Consider the following 18,711-nt stretch of genomic DNA (forward strand, 5'->3'; position numbering starts at 1 on the left):
ACTGTGGTCCTCTAAAGCAATTTATTTCACTTCCATTAAATTCACTTCAAAAATATTTGAATATTTAAGCACAGCCCAATATGATAGAAGTGCATTGTTATTTTTATTCTCTTTTTGTTTTCCCAAGATAATGAAGTCTTATTGTCCAGTGATGGAGTAAAATAACATAGACTGGCAATCAGAGTTTTGATCAGTAGGTATAGTTCACCTATTAAAACATATATAGAACACAAGCAGGCACTCAATAGGGAAGTAATGATGAGTCCATGTTTTGATGTCACTGGCTGGCTCAAAGTCTTGCACACACTTGTGACAGACATCCAGAAATGGTTCCACAAATTTGCTTAAACTGAGTGGTCTAAGTTGTTATCTTGCTTGTAAAGTGGATGTCTTGGGAAAATATTCCTCTGCATTTGCACATGACACTCTGTGCACGGCCGGATATATGCTCTGTGACAGCTGTCCCCAGCTCAGATTGATTCTGTCCAGATTAAGCCTCCAAATCAGCTGAAACTGAAGTTACACACACTTTACACACGCAATACAGCAACACACATGCGCACACAGCACAGCACAGGCTTAGTTCATCCCTCACCTCTAAGTCCCTATGTCCTCTGCTTGTTTGGGTGCCTCTCTGTCTCTGACTCCCTCCCTTTATATAACACACACGCGCGCTCATTGTGCATGTGCATGCAAACACATGTATCCGGTTGAAACTGTTGCATAATTTTTTTCAGCAGTCGCACAATGCCTAAGCTCTCATGACTCATCGGTAGAGATCAGGCCAACTCAAAGCAGTGCGCATAGCAATCTGCAAGTCAGATGTGTCCACCGTTTAGTCATTGTTCAGCTTTGATGACCACATTAAAGTTTTCCATTTTCCTAGAAAGCCTATGTGCAGCAGCTCTTACTCAGCAGTATCTTTTGACCAACTTGATCTATATTTGATTGCATTCTGCTGCCACTCACTCGGAGCAAGCCTGAATTTGATAGAGGTGGAATGAATATTCTTTGTCCTCTTAAATTTATAAAGTGCTAAAAGTACCCTGATGAAAGCATGAACACAGAGCTGTCCATGAAACAAATGCATGCACGCAGTTTGGTCGGGGCCCACATCTGTTCACGATTTTTTGTTTTTACAGATTAACACTTGATTGCACTCCTAATAACATAAGTCGTCATCAAGTCATTTGACATTGCGTGCCCTGCATCTGTCTCTCCTCCACTCTGACTCCACATCTGTGAGGAGGGAAAATATAGGAGAGAAGAGTGAAGATAAAATTACTCGAGGTGATAGCAACCCCTTACATTTAACTGTTTCCCTGACACAAACACAGCACAAACACAGAACCTACCACCTTCAGGAAATGAGAAGACAATTGAGAGAAATACTGTTTTCTTTCCAATCAATAAATTTAGCCACTTCCCATCTGCATATTAATTTCAAAGTTTGCACATGTGTCCATGTTTGTGTGTTGATATGTGCTGACACACTTTTCTGTAGTGTATGCATATGGGTTCCCATGTGTATTGGAGTTGCAAATGATGGCTTGCAAATTAAATTAGTTTTACATTATTACTAATGATAATAATTTGATACAGTAACGAGAAAACAAGCCAAATAGCATCTTGATTGGCAATCACTTTGAGCATTGTCATTTACAGAGAGATCAGGTGTCTATCTGAACAACCCTACGGCACCAAAAACACGAGCCTTACAGTTTTGATTAGATCTTGTCTGTTTGCATGTACGTCTCATAGCAGAATGTTGGTGCCATTAATGTTTTCGTGTCTTCGTGCTGTTTCCTAATATGTGTATATGTGTGTTGTTATTGATTATTCATGCCCCTCTGACTGTCCCGTCTCTAAGTGTAGATATGACACTTTTTAATTAAACACATTTATCTGGCCCCTTCTCATCATGCAGCAGTCTGACACAAATGTATTCCATTTGCTGTGGGTAATGGAGCTGAGTGAAGATGAAACTTGCCCCAGGTAGAGTAGTGGGAGCCTCAGAGCACATACATAAATATGTGCAGACATACAGATGTATAGCAGAGGCATTGGCAAGCATATTCAAATATGGATTCTGGGATGCAAATACAACCTCTTCCTCTGTCTGTACAAACCCAGCTGGGAGTTCATCACTGCTTACTGTTTATTTACGATAATTCCGTGGCACAGATTGATGAAAGGAAATTATCTTATATGCAATGAGGAAGTGCACGGATTTAGTCCAAAAATATGAATTTTCATGAAGATCAGCTTCGTGTCTCAGTGTCTCAGCGCTTCTTTCAATGCTTCTGTGGTAAATCACATCTCTTAAGATCACGATACATCCCTTCATACATGTGTCCAGTATACTGTGTATTGTAGAGGTCCAGAAATCCTTCTCTACACAGTTACGACTGATGAGCTCTATACATGAGGTAAAGACAACTTTTTATGCATCAATTTTGTGTTATTTGTTGCCCTCTGAAAATAGAAGACAGTCCTTTCCTGTCTGTTGATTTTATTTATGTGATGCTAGTTTGAGAAAGACAGAGAAAAGACTGATGTAATGCCAAACCCACGTTGAATTGTTTTTCTAAAGACCACATTTTTCACGCTGGTCAGTGGGAAGTGGCTCTCACGGTTTTCTATTTATCTTTAGTGTCCCACCATATAACCTGAACCTGGTGTGAGCAGCATGGATGTTTCTAAAATATCACCCAGACTTGATCCGCAATCAAATGTGAAAGGAACTTTGCAGCATTGACCCTGTTAACTGGCTTGTTCACTGAAGCGTACTCGGATGGATTGTATCGCGTCATTGAATGGTTGTTAACTTAATGAAACACTGTATACCTGGTGTAGATAAGCTTGTGCTGCGAGTTGCTGGCAGCAAATTACTTACTAAATAGAGTTGTGATAGTGGGAAACATTGCAGCTGAACTAGGTTAGCCTTTCAAAAGTCAGATTGTTATCATAATAGCAGAAGGGGCTTTCTAGACATAAAATAATGAGTGGACTGAGTGTTTCAAAGTGAGCACTACAAAGCTCATCCTAGACCCGGTGTTCCTAAGGCATACCAAAAGTGGCCGCACCTTTAGAGGATGAATACATGAACGTTTTCGTTAGATAAAAGTAATAATTTTTTTTTTAAATTCTTGATCAAAAAATCCTAATAACATGAGGCATTTTACTGATTTACCTCTTTATAAAAAACCCTTCTTTATAAAAGAACTACATGGATCCTTTTTTGTAGCAACCACCAGTGGTACTGCACTTTAAAGTACTGATGCATTGGCTTCAGCTTTTTGACCTATTGACTACTTCCACCTCTTATATGTGGGTCAGTTCATCCGAACCCATCTGAATTCATGAAATGTAACACAAAAGAAACCGAACAAAAAACAAACAAAAAAACTCCCACCTCACTCTCACAAATTTGCCTGAAGAAATGCTAAAATTTTGCGTTTCTGTTGGTTTTGTTTGGGGTTTTTTTTTTATTTAAGTGTCCCGATGGATGAAGGTTAGGTATGTTTTTACACATGAAGTTCCAGATTTTTTTTTCTGTGTCAATATCTGCTACTATGGCTCTGTGAATATAGACTGTCAAGAGCGTGGCATAGAATGGTGGATGCTAGAAGAAAGAAAAGATTTGCATTCCCAGTCTTTGACAGTAGATTTGAAGTAGTAGTAGTAGTTTCCCGTCGAAACCAAAACTGTAGGGGACCGTGTGGCATTTGATGAACTGACAAGGAATGACCTGAATGGGAACACAAGGTTTTGCATGCCTTGTGTGTTGTGGCCTTCGTGAAGTAAAATGAGTGCAGAGCTGATGGTTTTTTTCTTTGAAGAAAAGTCATCAAGGACTTGTCTGCAAAGGCACTTGGAGATCCCGAGTTGGCACAGTAGCCGTGTTTGTTTTTGGCCAGTATTTTGACAGTCTGAATAAGCTGGGCTGTCAGAGCTTGTATTCTTGAGTGCACAAGAAAACAGCCAATCTAAAGGCTGTTTACAAACTATGTAGTTCCTCAGTCGACCCAAATGCTATGCCATTAAACAGAGTGAGACAAAGAGGTGGACGACACATTTCATAATGGTAAGAGGTTTAGGGAGACAGGTGATTTGTTTTGAGGAGCAGAGAAATTAAGTTGTTTTATGTGATTAATTGATTTCCAGAAAATCCCTTGAAAATATAGGAATATCAAACAGTGGGAAGAATTAATATATAGAATAATAAGTCACCCATATGCTGCACTCATCCATAGACCTGGACTTATGGAGGGGTCTTTGCAAGGTAGCTCCATAAATCTTCATATGATATTGATATGTCAATCTAGTCATTGGCTTTACTGTCAGTCTATCCAGGGGCTGTAAAGATTAGTGGGTGTGTTCACCGTCTGCTGTGAGAGGATGCCCTTGACTGAGCAAAGCAGAGGACATCCAAACACCCTCAGGACACCTAAACTCCTAAAACACATCTTGATCTACGTTCGCTGGAGACTTTTACTGTCTGCATAAATTGTTGTCTTCATATTTTCAGACAGTGACTTATGCTTGTTTGTTTTCTCTGTTGTGAACTTTTATTTACTCTGCAGCACAGCTGTACAACTGAAAAAAGTCCTTAGATAACTTGAACCTTCTGTTTCTGTTTGCTCCTTTCCAACAGATCTCCACACTACGCATGTCCAGAGGTCATCAGGGTAAGTGACTACTCACAGAATCACAATATTCATTCCTCCTGTGCTAACTTATTTTTAGTCATCCTCCATCTTGTTTCAGTTGGCCTTAACATTCAGTCTAAACTTGTCTAACACAATGTTTTGCCCTTAGGGAGAGAAGTATGACGGGAGGAAAGCAGACGTCTGGAGCTGTGGGGTCATTCTTTTTGCTCTGTTGGTGGTGAGTGTCAGCTTGTTCTTCAGTAAATGATGTTAATATTATACTGACACACAGTTTAACATCTCTAGAGGCATATTGCGTAATACAATTTTGCCATGAAGTGTTGCTTTTGTGTCATATCCAGGAGTAAGTCTAGCCTTTGCATCGTAGTGAATAAATAAAGAATGGAAGTGAAGCTTGAGAAAAGGCGATCATGACTGTTTAGGTAGTGGAATAAAAAGAGAGTGCTAGCCTAAACTCACCGCGGACCCTCTGACATAAACTCAGGTGTTAAGGAGTTAAATTCAAATTCTGTCATTTAAATGAAAAAAACTAAATGTTGCAGAAACACCCTCTAGCTGATATAGTTGTGCTACAGAAGATCAGAGAAAAGAAGCATCTTTTTATTCATTATCCTGTATCCACAGACGACGCTGTATCCATAATCAGGTCTATTCTCTAGCTGCATTATGTCTGTGGTTCCCCAGCCATGCAGCCCCGAAGCTTTGTTTCATCAACAGCTGTACTGTAGTTCCTACACACTCCAGCACCATGAATAATTCATACAGCCAAACTGAAAGACAAGAGCCTAAAATAAATACCAATGCTGACAGGGCAGCTTTTGGCCACAGGCCCTGTGTATTTGTCTTTGTTTTTGCCGCTCTCTCCCTCCACTCTGTCTGTCTTATATGTGTGTGCACTTGTTTTAAGGATAGTATACTTAGTACTGTTGTGTTGCATAAAACTGATGTTGCTTACCATTATCTCCATCATGACCACGCTTTTCTCGCTCCAAACAAAAGTTTTTTTTTCTCCGCCTCTGCTGCTTGACTGCAGAAAAATGCTGTCTCTCTTCAGTTTCGTCCTGCTGACTAGCCGCGAGATAACCATTTGTCTGATTGTGGGAGACACGCATACTCCGCAGGAGTTAGGCTGCACTCAGATCATCTGTTACCCAAGTCTACCTTCCTTTTTCCTGCCTCTTTATTTCTCAGCAGTTCTTTCTGTATTTTCCTCACCCCTTCCCTCTTTCTCCACCCCTCCATCTTCTCTTGTGATGGAGGTTGCCATTCATCAAATTGCTACATCTGTGAGGTGTCAGCACTCTCTGATAAATGACTCTTATGAAAGAATTCTAAATGAATGAGGTAAATGAGAAATCTGGGTAATTATTAGCGAAGCCCTGTTTTCAGCTCACTGCTGTTTATTATTTATTTAGCGTTGCTGTTTAGGACAGAATGCTCCAACTGGAGAGTTGAACGAGTTGCAAAAGCAAGCTGAATTTTTAAGTCGTGCAGGATTAAGATTGAAAATGTGTTTTTGTTTCTTCTAGCGAGTGTTGTTAGTCATTAATAATCTTTTTTTCTTTTGTGACTTCAGTCAGTTAAAACCATTTTCTCTGTCATAATGCTGCTGTTGTATTAAGCACAAATTCTTTCTTCTCTACTTAGTTCCCTGCTCCTACTTGTCACGTCTGCCGACTATCATTTCAGTCTCTTTTCTTTTCTCTTTTCTCTGCCTTTATGTTTCTTCAGGGCGCCCTACCGTTTGATGATGACAACTTAAGGAATCTTTTGGAGAAGGTGAAGCTGGGTGTGTTTCACATGCCACACTTCATCCCTCCAGATTGTCAGAACCTTCTCCGTGGCATGATTGAAGTGGATGCCTCCAAAAGATTAACGGTCAGTTCAGTAAAGAGACTCAGTGTTAACTCAGAATTGTGTGTATTTGTGCATATCTTTTATGCACATAAAAGTACTCAGTACACTTTGCAACCTTACCTCTTTATGCATAGGGAATAAAAGGCATATGAAATCTAATATGGTGCAGAGGTTTTAGGGGCATTTTAGAAGTTAAGATTGTTAGCATTGCAGCAAGCCCAGACATACAGACAGAATCATAAAGAGCAATCTTCAATAAGAAGAACTTCTGCAACAGATAACCTGGCCTTGCAGAGTCCTCAGCATCAACATAATGTCCTATTATCACCTCAACATCACCGAGTCTGCCTAGGACTACATTAAAAGACAGATGCAAATGAGACAGCATATTTCCACTGAACAGCTTTTGAAAGTTCTCCAAGATGGGTTCAAAAACCTGCCTCACAAATGGAGTGAAGAAGGTTCTACTTTTATCTAGTTTATTTCAGTATTTGTATAGTACCTAGAACTTAAACAGTACAGTCTATCAGCAAAACATATTTCGTAGTTAATATTTACTACCAACAGTGTTTACTAATTACATTTTAGAAGCCACAAATTAATTTTTTACATAATTCAAGAAACTATTCCTGGAAAATATCTCAACAGATGTGGAGTAAGAGTAAGATCAACTAACTTAAACTAAAATATATATATCAGTTTGGTGCTGTTGTTCTTACTTGATACAAATGTGTTTGTATCATTCCCAGTTCTGTGTAAATTCAAGTACATTGTGTGGATTCAGGAGAGGAGTGTTGCTTGTGTACCGCACACTTCACAGTGCCAACAACTGATCACCTTGGCAAGGTGGCTGGATTAGAGAGCAAGAACAGAGATATAAAGGACGGAGTGTCGGGTTGAGAGAGATGGACAAAGGCGAATGTAAATAATTAGAGAACTAAAAAACGGACATGTTAACCTGAGTGTCAGTGGAGCCCTTCTTTGTTATGCTGCATTTCGCATTCAGAACAGTGCACAAAGCTACACACAGTCTGCAAGTTACTGTATTTGATCACACGTAAAAAAATAAAACTCCTCATTTTTACTGTATGCACACAGCTTCTCCAGGTATCTCTGTGAATCAGTGCATCAAACAAAACTATTTTCATGCACTTGCCTGTAAGCAAATGTGATGACACCACCCTTGGCGAATGTTGCTGCTCCATTTCTTTATGCCTTAAATCATCTCACACCGTGTCAGAATGAGTAAGAGTAAAGTAACAGGAATGTGAAAAACAGCAGCAGGAGTAGCAGCAGAAAAATAAAGTTTAGAAACCGACATGAAAAGAGATGTTCATATGCAGGATGCTCATTTTTATTGAAACAAGAAACAGAAAGATCAAACCTTTTTATTATGCGCTATGCACACTATATTATTTATTTTTCTGGTCCCTCTGTCTGATGAGGACAGGTCACCCTGAGATTCCCTAGATATGTCCACCAGCCTCCAGCAATGTCCTAGTCAAAGGGTTATATGCAGACCGTGCTGCTGGGAGAGAATATGCTACCTGTCTGCTCCCCTCTCTTGCATCAGACCTCCATACAGAGCTCAGTGTTGTAACCTCGAGGAATGTCAAATATCCTCGTTAGATCGAGCATTCGAGGAGTTTATAGTGACCGCCCAGTCAGACCTGAGCCAGGTATACTCAGGGGCAAAAGTGACATCATAATGGAATATGACATTCACTTATTGGGATTATTTCCATAATAATGTTTGCTGAATCAAATCAATGGGGTAATCAGACTCTAAATACAAGCTGTGTTTCAGTAGGTCTATTGTCACCTTCTGTTAATTAGGTTTGTAAGTAGACGCACACAAGTAAACACACAAAGTCAAGGCCTCCTCAGAGTTTGAGTGGGAGGGCACGTACCTGGGATTAAGGGGCTTAGGCCAATAAAAGCCTTTCTCTCCATTTCCTGTCTGTGCAGTCAGGGACCCAGAGGCAACTAAGCCAACCACCTTAGCACAATCATCTCATCTTCAGTATTCAAATGATAAAAGACACCGTGGAAGGATCTGCCTCCTCGTTGTACCTGAGTAATAAAGAGGATTGACTAGATTATTATATTAAAGAGCAGTTCATCACAGACAGATAATACCTTCATGGGGATGGTGTCGATCAAATACCAAAGTTGCTAGATGGAAATAAAGGAAGTGTTTTGGGGGTTTTTTGTAAGAGACACGAGAACCTTTTTATAAGTGGACTGAAACGCTTTGTTTTAACAATTGTTTTTAGGCTAATGTGATCTTTTAAAGACTTGCCAAAATTGGCAAGTGTTATCTCGGAATCTGAAATAGGGCACTTAAGGATCCTTATGTTGCTGGTCTCTCAGCAATTACAAAGACTGCAATAACTACAGTAAGAGTAAAGCTGAAGAAAATGGGGTTTAGCATTCATGTTGAGGAAAAGAACATCTCTTCTTCTTAAGCCTAATGTTCAGCTGCTTTTTAACATGAACAGCTACTCAGCCAATCACATGGCAGCAGAAATGGTTAAGACAACCTGCTAAAGTTAAAAAAAAAAAGCATCAGAATGGGAAGAAAGGTGATTTCACACACTGGTGAAATGCTGGGATAACCACTTGTTAAAACCACAACACGTCAAATCTTGGAGCAGATTTGCAACAGCAGCTGAAGAACAGACCAGAGACTGCTCCTGTCAGCTAAGAACAGAGAAACCAAGGCTACAATTAGCATTAGCTCACCAAAATTGGAAAATTGAATATTTTTATAATATATTAGTCTCCATTTCTGATGCAATATTTGGATGAAAAACGTGAAAGCATAAATAGACCCCCTACTCTGTATCAACAGTTTGAGCAGTTGGCACACTTTGGACTGTTTAGCACCAAGTGAGAATATCTAAAACGGCGCAGCCTGCCTGAGTATTGATGTTGACCATGTCCGTCCCTTCATGACCACAGTGCACCCATTTTCTAATGGCTGCTTCCAGCAGGATAATGTGCCTCATCACAAAGCTCATCATCGTTTAAAATCATCTCAAAGTGGTTACTTGAACATGACAAGTTCACTGTACTCAAATGGCCTCCACAGTTACCAGATCTCAATCCAAGAGATCAACTTTGGGATTTAGTGGAACAGGAAACCCACATCAAGGAGCAACATGAACCAAAATCTCTGAGGCAAGTTTTGGGCACCTTGCAGAATCTATCCCATGAATAGTTAGAACATTTCCATAGGTCACATGCGGTTCAGTCGAGTACGAGCAGGACGTAGGTATTATATGTTTTATATATTATACGTAATTCTTTCTTTTTACATCCATGAGGTCCCAATCAGCCCAAATAGCAAACAGAAATTAAAAATGCATGCCATGAAAGAGTTTGGGTCATAGGAGGTTAAACCAACGTTTGTTCATTGTTTAAAAGCTGTTCTTAACTGTATATTTAATTGAATAAAGTCCATAAGTATTTAGGCAGTGACACAACCTTGGTAATTTTGTTGCTAAAAACCATCAGCTTGAATTCTTTGATTCATGGCCATAACTCACCACGACTGCTTATCATTAAATTATGCAATTAGTTTGGAGCCTGTGAAAATAGAAGGATTAAATCTTTTGTTAAATCCCTTGAATCACAGCTGAAAGTTTTAACTTCAAGCACATCTTTCAGTTACACAGTTTCCAAATACTTATACACCTGACTTTATGTGTTTCTGTATGTTATGACCTGAAACAACAGAGTAAGTCTCCACTGTAAACACCGATTGTGGTCCTTCCTCCACTGAACAGCCATGTGACTGTTCTCTTTCTGCTTACACACCGACAAACACAAGCAAGCTGAGAATTACATATGCAGCGCCTTGATAAATATACACCTCGATGTGGACAGAACATTCTCAGCCAGTATTATACAGCATCTCTTCTGCCTGAAAGCAGCTGGAATCAGTAGTGACACATTTAGAAACTGATTGATGTGATTCTACATTTCAAACCACATCACTTTCAAGCCTGTGTGCGATACCAGACTCTTGCCTCCAGGCCTTCAATAAAAGTCGGAGAGAGTAGGTCACCCACTAGTCTGTATCTGACTGGCAGGGTGTCCTTGTCAATATCATGACCTCTGTGGTAGAGTCACCTATAGTCAGTAACCACAGTCTTCTCGGCTCTGTGATTGCACTAATATCTCAGGAAGGCATGCATCGGTGCTGAAGCACAGAGGTAAATTCTCTAGGGTAGTGGCAACATCAAGACATTGATGGAGACACTGACACGAGAACTATGCATCTGAATAAGTGACAATAATTAGAGCTGTCATGTGTATCTCCTGTGGTTCCACAACAACAGCTTGAGCAAATTAAAAAGTCCCAGCAGTGACATTGATCCGCTTTCCTTCTGTGGACAGTTGAAACACCATGGAGTCATTCTAGCAGACATCTTCCTTTGTTGCTATTTTGCCCGCTGTTCCTCTCTTTCTGCTTTTCCTTTTTTGACAAAAGACTATGTTGACAGGGTTGGTGACAAAGTGGCCACTCTAGATGTGCGATGACAAGAGTAGTATTAAAAAAAGTGAGTGTGTGAGTCAGTGAAATGGGAAGAGGATGAGAATGGGAGATTCCCTTCAGACCAGAGGGCTTGGCAGGGTCAGCAGCATGTGTGAGGGAGATAATATTCTCTGTGTTTAGCTCAGTTGTATCACCTTTCTCTTTGTTGCTTTTGCTGAGCCTTTCTCTCCTTTTCCTCAATATGTTTTTTTCCGTCTCATTATGTACTTCCACAGCTTAACCTGCCTGTATTGTCTGTTTTATTTGCTTGAAACTTAGTAAGCTCAAGACTTACTGGCGTTGTAATGTACCAACAACTTCTATACATAGAAAAATATATATTTCACCTTTACCTGTAATCATTCTGTTTTCTTTGATCTTTTTATTCTCTTGTCAACAACATGATACTATTTTCAAGTGAATTGCATTTTGTGAACTGATCTTCATTTTCTTTTCTCATTACTTCTACAGTTAGAACAGATCCAGAAGCACACATGGTACATGTAAGTAGTCCTCTGTTTTTTCTTTATGTTTACATCACCACTCCTGTCCTCCCTTCAGCTATTCTGCAGGGCTTGTAAACCTGAAGGGAGCTGGCACATGAAAAATGACTTTGAGTTCCAGCTCTGTACACAAGAGTACATTTAAGCAGGGCACGACTCCACTCTCGAGGCTGTGGGGGTAAATTGGTAGTGCGTGAAAGAGGATGTGAGGCATATGGTCAGCTGAACAGAGAGCAGGGCAGCAGGAACCGAGATGATGAAGACTAGACTGAACCCAGCTAACCTCAGTGTACCCAGTGTTTGACATATAGAAAGGGGTGTACCTACCTTTTTAGGCTAACGAATCTTTTGAGAAAATTTATAGTACACTTGTCCAGAGATGAGCTTTTAAGTGGGAAAACAAATAAATAAATGCTAGAAATATGAATACATAAATTGAGTATGCATGAGGTTCTTCTACTAAAGGCTCCAGTTGTGTCTCTGTCTTATAGCTTTCCATCCAGAGCACATTATTCAAAAAGTGGCCTAGTTGTTACTGATTTGGTCATTATCGATCCGTAGATTTGTTATAATTTGACAATATTGGCTTTTCCTGGAACATCATTCAAACAACTATCTCTGTTTCACTGTAGTTCCACAAACTTTAGGTTCTAGATGTCTTTTTTGTGTGCGGTCAGTCTTTTTTGAAAATTACACTGTTTTGAAATTTACACTACTTGATTAAAGTGATCAAGTGGAAGAATTTACTTCACCTCCTTGTCATCCACAATCTTAATTTGTGAAGATGCATAAAGCCCTGTAGGTCTCGACTTAATAACAACACCATTCAATAGAAGAGAACATCAGTTTTTAAAGGGGGTGTCTCTGAGCATCCTACTTATCTGTATCCATGATTTAAAGTGTTTACATCTTCATATATGCTCGCCATTACCATGAGATTTATTTATTTTTCTCATAACAGTGTTCTTATAATAGATTTGAATAATTTACAAGTGTTTTGTTAAGTATTAAAAACATTTACCAGTAGGTTTGAGGATTGCTTTTGGCAATGCAATACCAAAGATGAATCATCAGAGGAGAGTATGCATCCTGGAAGAGGCTGAGTTATGGTTTCTGTCCTGTACTGAAAGATCATGTAAACACAGGAAGACTGATATAAGAAACAAGAGGAGACAAGAGCTAGGCAAGAAGACTAATGTAGTATGAGTTTTGTCAGTGAGGAGGTTGCCATGCTATCTGTCTCTGCACGGCAGGCTGGCTTGTCAAGTGACTGGCTGAAAGAATGAACTTATAAATGAATGAATGAGAGGTGACGTTTGTCTGACAAATGTGGTCATTTTCCACAGGCAACTCATCTGTGATGTAAAAACATAATAAAATTAAATAAAAAAAACATGTCAAAATCACAAAGAGAAAAACTTTTGACACAAAATTGAATAAGGCCATCAACCCTGTAGTTTTAGATGGTGATTGTTCCAACAATCTTTCAGCACACTTGCCTGGAGCTGTGATGATGAAGAACGCAGTGCCAGGCCAAACAGATGAAGTTTATTTAACTTTCTGAAACTAAGTGTCCCACAAAAACTGTAAGTCCTATATAAGAAAGGTTGTAAAACTGATTGTTTATATAAACATTTGCAGAAACATTAGTATAATTCAACCTCAGCAAACTACAGCCACAAAAAATCGCCATGAAGTAGAAACTGTGAAAAGCTGGCAAAGTCAAAAGTCATCGTATTCTCCCTGATATTAAGCATTTTTCACTCTTTTTAATTTCTAAAAACTTAATCCTGTTTACTGAACCAAATGGTTAGTGTCCTTAAGATCTTTATTGAATCAGTCACTCTTTTAGCAATAAATTAAACAATTTTCACCCAAATAAATACAATTTGCTGTTCTCTTATATTCAGACAAAATGTGAAAGCCAGTGATCGTGTATGTAGTACATGTATGGTTTCATGGCTGAATGCAGACCAGGGATGAGTCTTATGTGCTTCTTATGTTCCGACAGGAAGGGGTTCATATTGTTGACATTATCCTTCATAAAAATGCACTGAAATGCAGAAAAGCAGAATTGTAGACAATGCCAACTTTGATAGAATCAACAATTCCAACCTTTCGGCCACTGACCATGGCCCCAAACACTGCCGAGTAAGCATACACAGTACCATTTCAGAAGGAATCTAAGATCATGTCAGAGCCTGTGTGCTGGGTACAGACAGGCAAATGAGGTTAATGAGAAGGAACCTCAGAATCACACATGAAGGTAGGAGGCATTAAGATGCTGGTGAGGGAGATGGTGCACAGTGAGCAGATGGCTGGCAGAGATTTTGGACAAGATGCCCGGGACAACCTGGATGAGGTTAAGATATGGTGGAGGGGGAGGACTGCATGACATGCAGTACTTGGAGTATGCAGTATCAACACTGAAGGTTGCATGGTGGTGCAGTGGTTAGCATTGCTGTCTCACAGCACGAAGATTCCAGATTTTTCTAGGATAATTGGTGTGTTGTGAAAGTGTGTGATTGTCTGTGTTAGCCCAGTGAAGGACTGGTCACTTGTTCATGGTGTACTCTCTTTGAACCCAAATTGGATAAGTAGTTAAAATGGAAAAAGGGTGAATGAACTATTTAAATCGTGTTCCTCAGTTGTGGATGATTTGGTTTCTTTGCAGCCGCATGCTATGACCGCGATTTTTTATGTTTTGACGTCTTTCTAAAGTGTGCTTAGCGGTGCTTTCATTTTACTAACTGTGGGATGTTAAAAAGAAAGAAATGTTTGATTTTCAAGCACAGATAAACCTGTTTTGAGGAGATTGTTTATTTCGCCAGAAGAGTCAGCCAGCTGGTGATAATAAAACATTGAACAGCAGGGAGAATGAGGCGAATTATGACCTCACCAGCTTTCCATATAAATCAAAACTTCAGTAACAGTTTCACCCGTGGGTCGACATTATAAGTCCTCATGAAGACTTGATTTATTGAAGTTGGACTGTTATATATTTAGATTTCTTTTTCATTACCCTTACCACCTGAATTTATATGCACATACTGAAACAGGAGTGTTGGTGGTTATGTGGGGTGAACAATCAATGTAGATCTGGTTCACAAGTTCACAGCATATAGAAAAGTGGAGGTCTGTGTCATTTCAATAGCTGCCAGTGAGATTTATGCTTCACTGGGTTCACTGAAGGAAAAATAATAGATTCAGGGACAGAGGTAAAAAGGGGAAGTGTGTGAGTTCAAATCTGTCTCTGTAATAACTTCTATGCATTGGCGCATTTGCAGAAGTAGTAGATTTGTGTGTGAAAGAAACATCTAGAATATTATAGAAATCTTTGTGAAAATGGACTCAGTGCAGTTTAATCTTTTATTTGAATCCTAAAGAATATAAATGTGCTTGTGCACATAAAAAACAGCAGAAAAAAGTGACATAAATTAATCTAAGAATAATAATAATAATGAAGAAACAACGTTTAGAAATGACGCCAGAGTAGAAGAGGCATGTTGCTGAATATAACAGCATGACTAAGTCATCTGCCTGAATCCTGCTGACACAGTCACCCTCTGGAACATGCAAAAGTGCCTACACCTGAGGAAAATCTGTGACTTTAGTTTATATTAAGAGACTTTTAAAGTCATACTGACACAAAAGGTCATATTTAAGTTTGTACATCTGCGATTTTACACAATTGTGTTCCAAATTCAAGTTTCTATATGAAACCCCCCCCCCCAAAACTTCTTTTTTAAAATTACTGAAAATTAGTAGTAGTAGCAACCAAACCCACTGATGTTGTCCTTTTTTGTTTTTGAATGTCTTTGTATTAACAGAGGGGGCAAAAATGAACCAGAGCCAGAGCAGCCAGTACCCAGGAAGGTGACCATCCGCAGCCTGCCCTCTGCAGAAGACATCGACCCCGACGTACTGGACAGCATGCACTCTTTGGGCTGCTTCAGAGACAAAAACAAATTACTGAAAGACTTGCTCTCAGATGAGTGAGTAAATGCCTGTAGAAAAAAGAGAATGGGGATTGGTGGTTGTTTTGATAAAAGAAGAGAGCACTGCAATGAAAGGATAGGTGTGTTGTGTCCGTGTGCTCATTCAGCCTTGGTTTTCCCCAGCTCCTGTAAAATCCTGCGAGGCTGTCGCTTTAGATGTCAGAAGCCATAGATCACTTAATTGTTATCACACAGCGCTTATACTGTTTGCCACTGGATACATTCCCTTTAAACTGATCCTGGTTTCCACTGTGAACATGCTCATGGGTCAAATTGTTGTTGTTCTGCTTTTAATATTTGTGTCTCAGTTGCAGTTTCTAATATTTTCCTCTACTGTGTGTGTGCGTCTAAATGCTGTCCTTGACTTTCATACAGTTGTTTGTTATCAATGTGTGTCCAGTGTGCAGATGTTGCAGTTTTTCTTTGTTTCCTTTTCCTCCTTTACCACTATTTTACATTTGCCTATCCTCTCCACTTTAATGCTAAGCAAGCATTACTCCATCACTGTGCCCTCTACCCATCCCTTCCATTTGCTTCCTTTCTCCTGGGAGGATCTCGTAATAGTGCTGGACTGGAGGAAAATCTGTGGTCTCTATCTCCCTTCCCCTGTTTCATTTTAGCTGAAGTTGCAGGTCCTTGTCTCTTTGCCTCCTACTGCTTTCCAATCTGTCTTTATTATAGAGGGCCAGTCCCTGGGAATTTTGCATAGAGAATATTGGCCTAGAGGCTAAAGATATTAGGCTTCCTGATTTACTGAGAAAGAAAAGGTTGAACTCGTAATGTTTTGAGACTTTCATAAACTTACCAGTCGACTCTGCATATAGAGATGTGCCGCGTCTTAAAAAATGCATGCATATTATTACACGACGGCTTAATGATCTGTAAAACTAAACTTTTGTTTTAATGATGAGAGATATTTATTGGTGCTTCACAAAGAATCTCAAAAGATTATAGGACATTAATCATAGTGAGGGATTTTACAGTTTGATATGGTATGAGTACTTTTTTTTCCTACACACCCTAGGTATCTAATTATACGCATGGTTGTGTAGGAATTAATTAAGTATTTTTACTTTTCCTGACATTTCAGTAGTCTTTTTACTGCCACCTTTTTGCAGTGACAACCAAGAGAAGATGATCTACTTCTTGCTATTGGATCGAAAGGAGAGGTACCCTAGTCAGGAGGACCAGAATCTTCCCCCTCGCAATGAGATTGGTGAGGCCTGGAACAACGAGAGAATTGTTCATAAAGAGTGTAACATTAGAAAATGATATTCTTTTAAAAAAGAACAACTCAGAAAGCTAAACCACAATATGACACACAGTACGTATGAACTGTACCACCATGTAAGAATCGTGCCTGTTTTTTAATGATTTTTTTAAACTAGTCATGGATTTGACTACTGTTTACACAAACAAAACCATCCAATTTGCACAATACTAAGCACTACAAAAAGGTAACTCATGAATGCTCCCAGTTTCTGAACGATTCTGCAGTGTTTTCCTCTGTTAAGAAGAAATTGGATCGGCTCCAGTAGCGGTGGATTGGCTCTGCAGTAGAAAAAGCATTCTGCTTATTGAAAATAAATAAGCTTTTCAATGAAATGTAGTAGCAGAAATAGAAGGTGTCAATAGGGCAGAGAAGTTTTTTTTATTATTATTTTTAAAAAACTGTCACCCCCCAACTGCTTTGGCTCAGATATTAACTCTTCAAAAAAAAGAAAAGATATTCTATCATGCGTACACCGCAACCAAGAACAGATTTCCACCCACAGAAGTCTGAGTAGAGACGGAGATGCTCTACTTAGACGTCTGCCAGGGTTATTTTCTGACAAGATCACTGAAATAGGAGTATTACGTGCAAATGTGTGTGTGTGAGTAACTGCTCTGAGATACCGACATCTTGATGAATAGACTCCCTCTTCAGTGAATGTGATACAGTCAATACAGTGGCCATTAGTTCAAGGTCTGGGAGGAAACCATTACTTATTCACTATTAGTTAAAATGTCAGTGTGATCAGCCCTGAACATCACTCAAATGCTCGCATATACACAAAACTGAGCAGCACATAGATATACTCGCAGTAACATGGACACGTGTCTGGTGCTTTGCATTTATTCCAAATCATAATTTCTTTTTCTGTCACACACAGATCCTCCGAGGAAGAGAGTGGACTCTCCCATGTTGAATCGTCATGGCAAGAGGAGACCAGAGAGGAAGTCCATGGAGGTCCTCAGTGTCACGGACGGAGGCTCACCTGTCCCGGCCAGGAGGGCTATCGATATGACGCAGCATGGACAAAGGTACGCGCAGAAGTGAAGAGAAAAACTTTTCTTTTTTTTAAAATCAATACCTTTTTCAATGAACCAGTAAAGACAGACCTTGTCCTGTGTTTGTGTGTGAGGAGGATCTAGCAGCCCTGTGGTGTTTTAACAGCTCTGACAGTGAGTCTGGATCCAGTGTCAGCAGGCTGCATTGTAGACAAACATTAACAGAGACTGACTCTCTGCTCACTTTATCTCCTGTCTCACTGTAGTAAATCAGTTTACAGTAAAAGCTTGGATATTCCTGACGCCAGTACAAAATGCAGCAAAGAAGAAAGGTACTCATTTGCCACTCACCCCTCATGCTTTTACCTCTCCCCTCTCTGTCTCACTTATTCAGGCAAAAGAAAGATGCAGCATGGCTTTTTCTACTGAGTCAAATCTTTGTTTTTAAATGATGATGGCATATGTTGCTTGTTGTGGTGGCTTCACAGGTCTTATAGTTTAGTAGCAGTATAGATAGTTATTTAATCCACAGTATGCATGGCTCCGTGCACATATATGCAAAAACAGAGGCAGTTACGAGATATGAGACTGAAAGCATAGGCTGGGGTTTCGCCCGTTTACAGCAGCCTAAATAGCACACCCTGTATGAGATTTGCTAATTGCACGTGTAGGTAGGTGAGCTGAGTTATCAGCTGATCTCAACTGGTATTGAGATCAGCTGAACCGGAATTGGCTGAGCTTGACTCTGTAGTCAGCGTGAAGTAACGCTAATGCTTTTTTTTTTTTTGAAGTTTAACTTAACTCTTTTAATTAACTTTCATCTCAAACCAGGGAAATCTGCATTTGCAATTCAGAGGCTAAATATT

General features: G+C 39.6%; 1 protein-coding gene across 5 annotated transcripts in view; it reads left to right on the forward strand.

The window, feature by feature from the left end:
* brsk2a (BR serine/threonine kinase 2a) overlaps positions 1-18,711 on the forward strand; it is a 178,219-nt gene that overhangs the window by 141,166 nt on the left and 18,342 nt on the right. For 4 of the 5 annotated variants that reach the window (XM_005471008.4, XM_005471007.4, XM_025909491.1 and 1 more), the window contains 8 exons: positions 4,658-4,691; positions 4,822-4,890; positions 6,405-6,551; positions 11,545-11,576; positions 15,407-15,571; positions 16,693-16,790; positions 17,728-17,878; positions 18,112-18,177. In XM_005471008.4, the coding sequence (XP_005471065.1) occupies positions 4,658-4,691; positions 4,822-4,890; positions 6,405-6,551; positions 11,545-11,576; positions 15,407-15,571; positions 16,693-16,790; positions 17,728-17,878; positions 18,112-18,177 (762 nt within the window). The remainder of the gene's footprint in view (positions 1-4,657; positions 4,692-4,821; positions 4,891-6,404; positions 6,552-11,544; positions 11,577-15,406; positions 15,572-16,692; positions 16,791-17,727; positions 17,879-18,111; positions 18,178-18,711) is intronic. The other variant, XM_025909492.1, reaches the window with a different exon arrangement.

The sequence above is a fragment of the Oreochromis niloticus genome, linkage group LG7 (assembly GCF_001858045.2).
Source record: "Oreochromis niloticus isolate F11D_XX linkage group LG7, O_niloticus_UMD_NMBU, whole genome shotgun sequence".
Lineage (NCBI taxonomy): Eukaryota > Metazoa > Chordata > Actinopteri > Cichliformes > Cichlidae > Oreochromis > Oreochromis niloticus.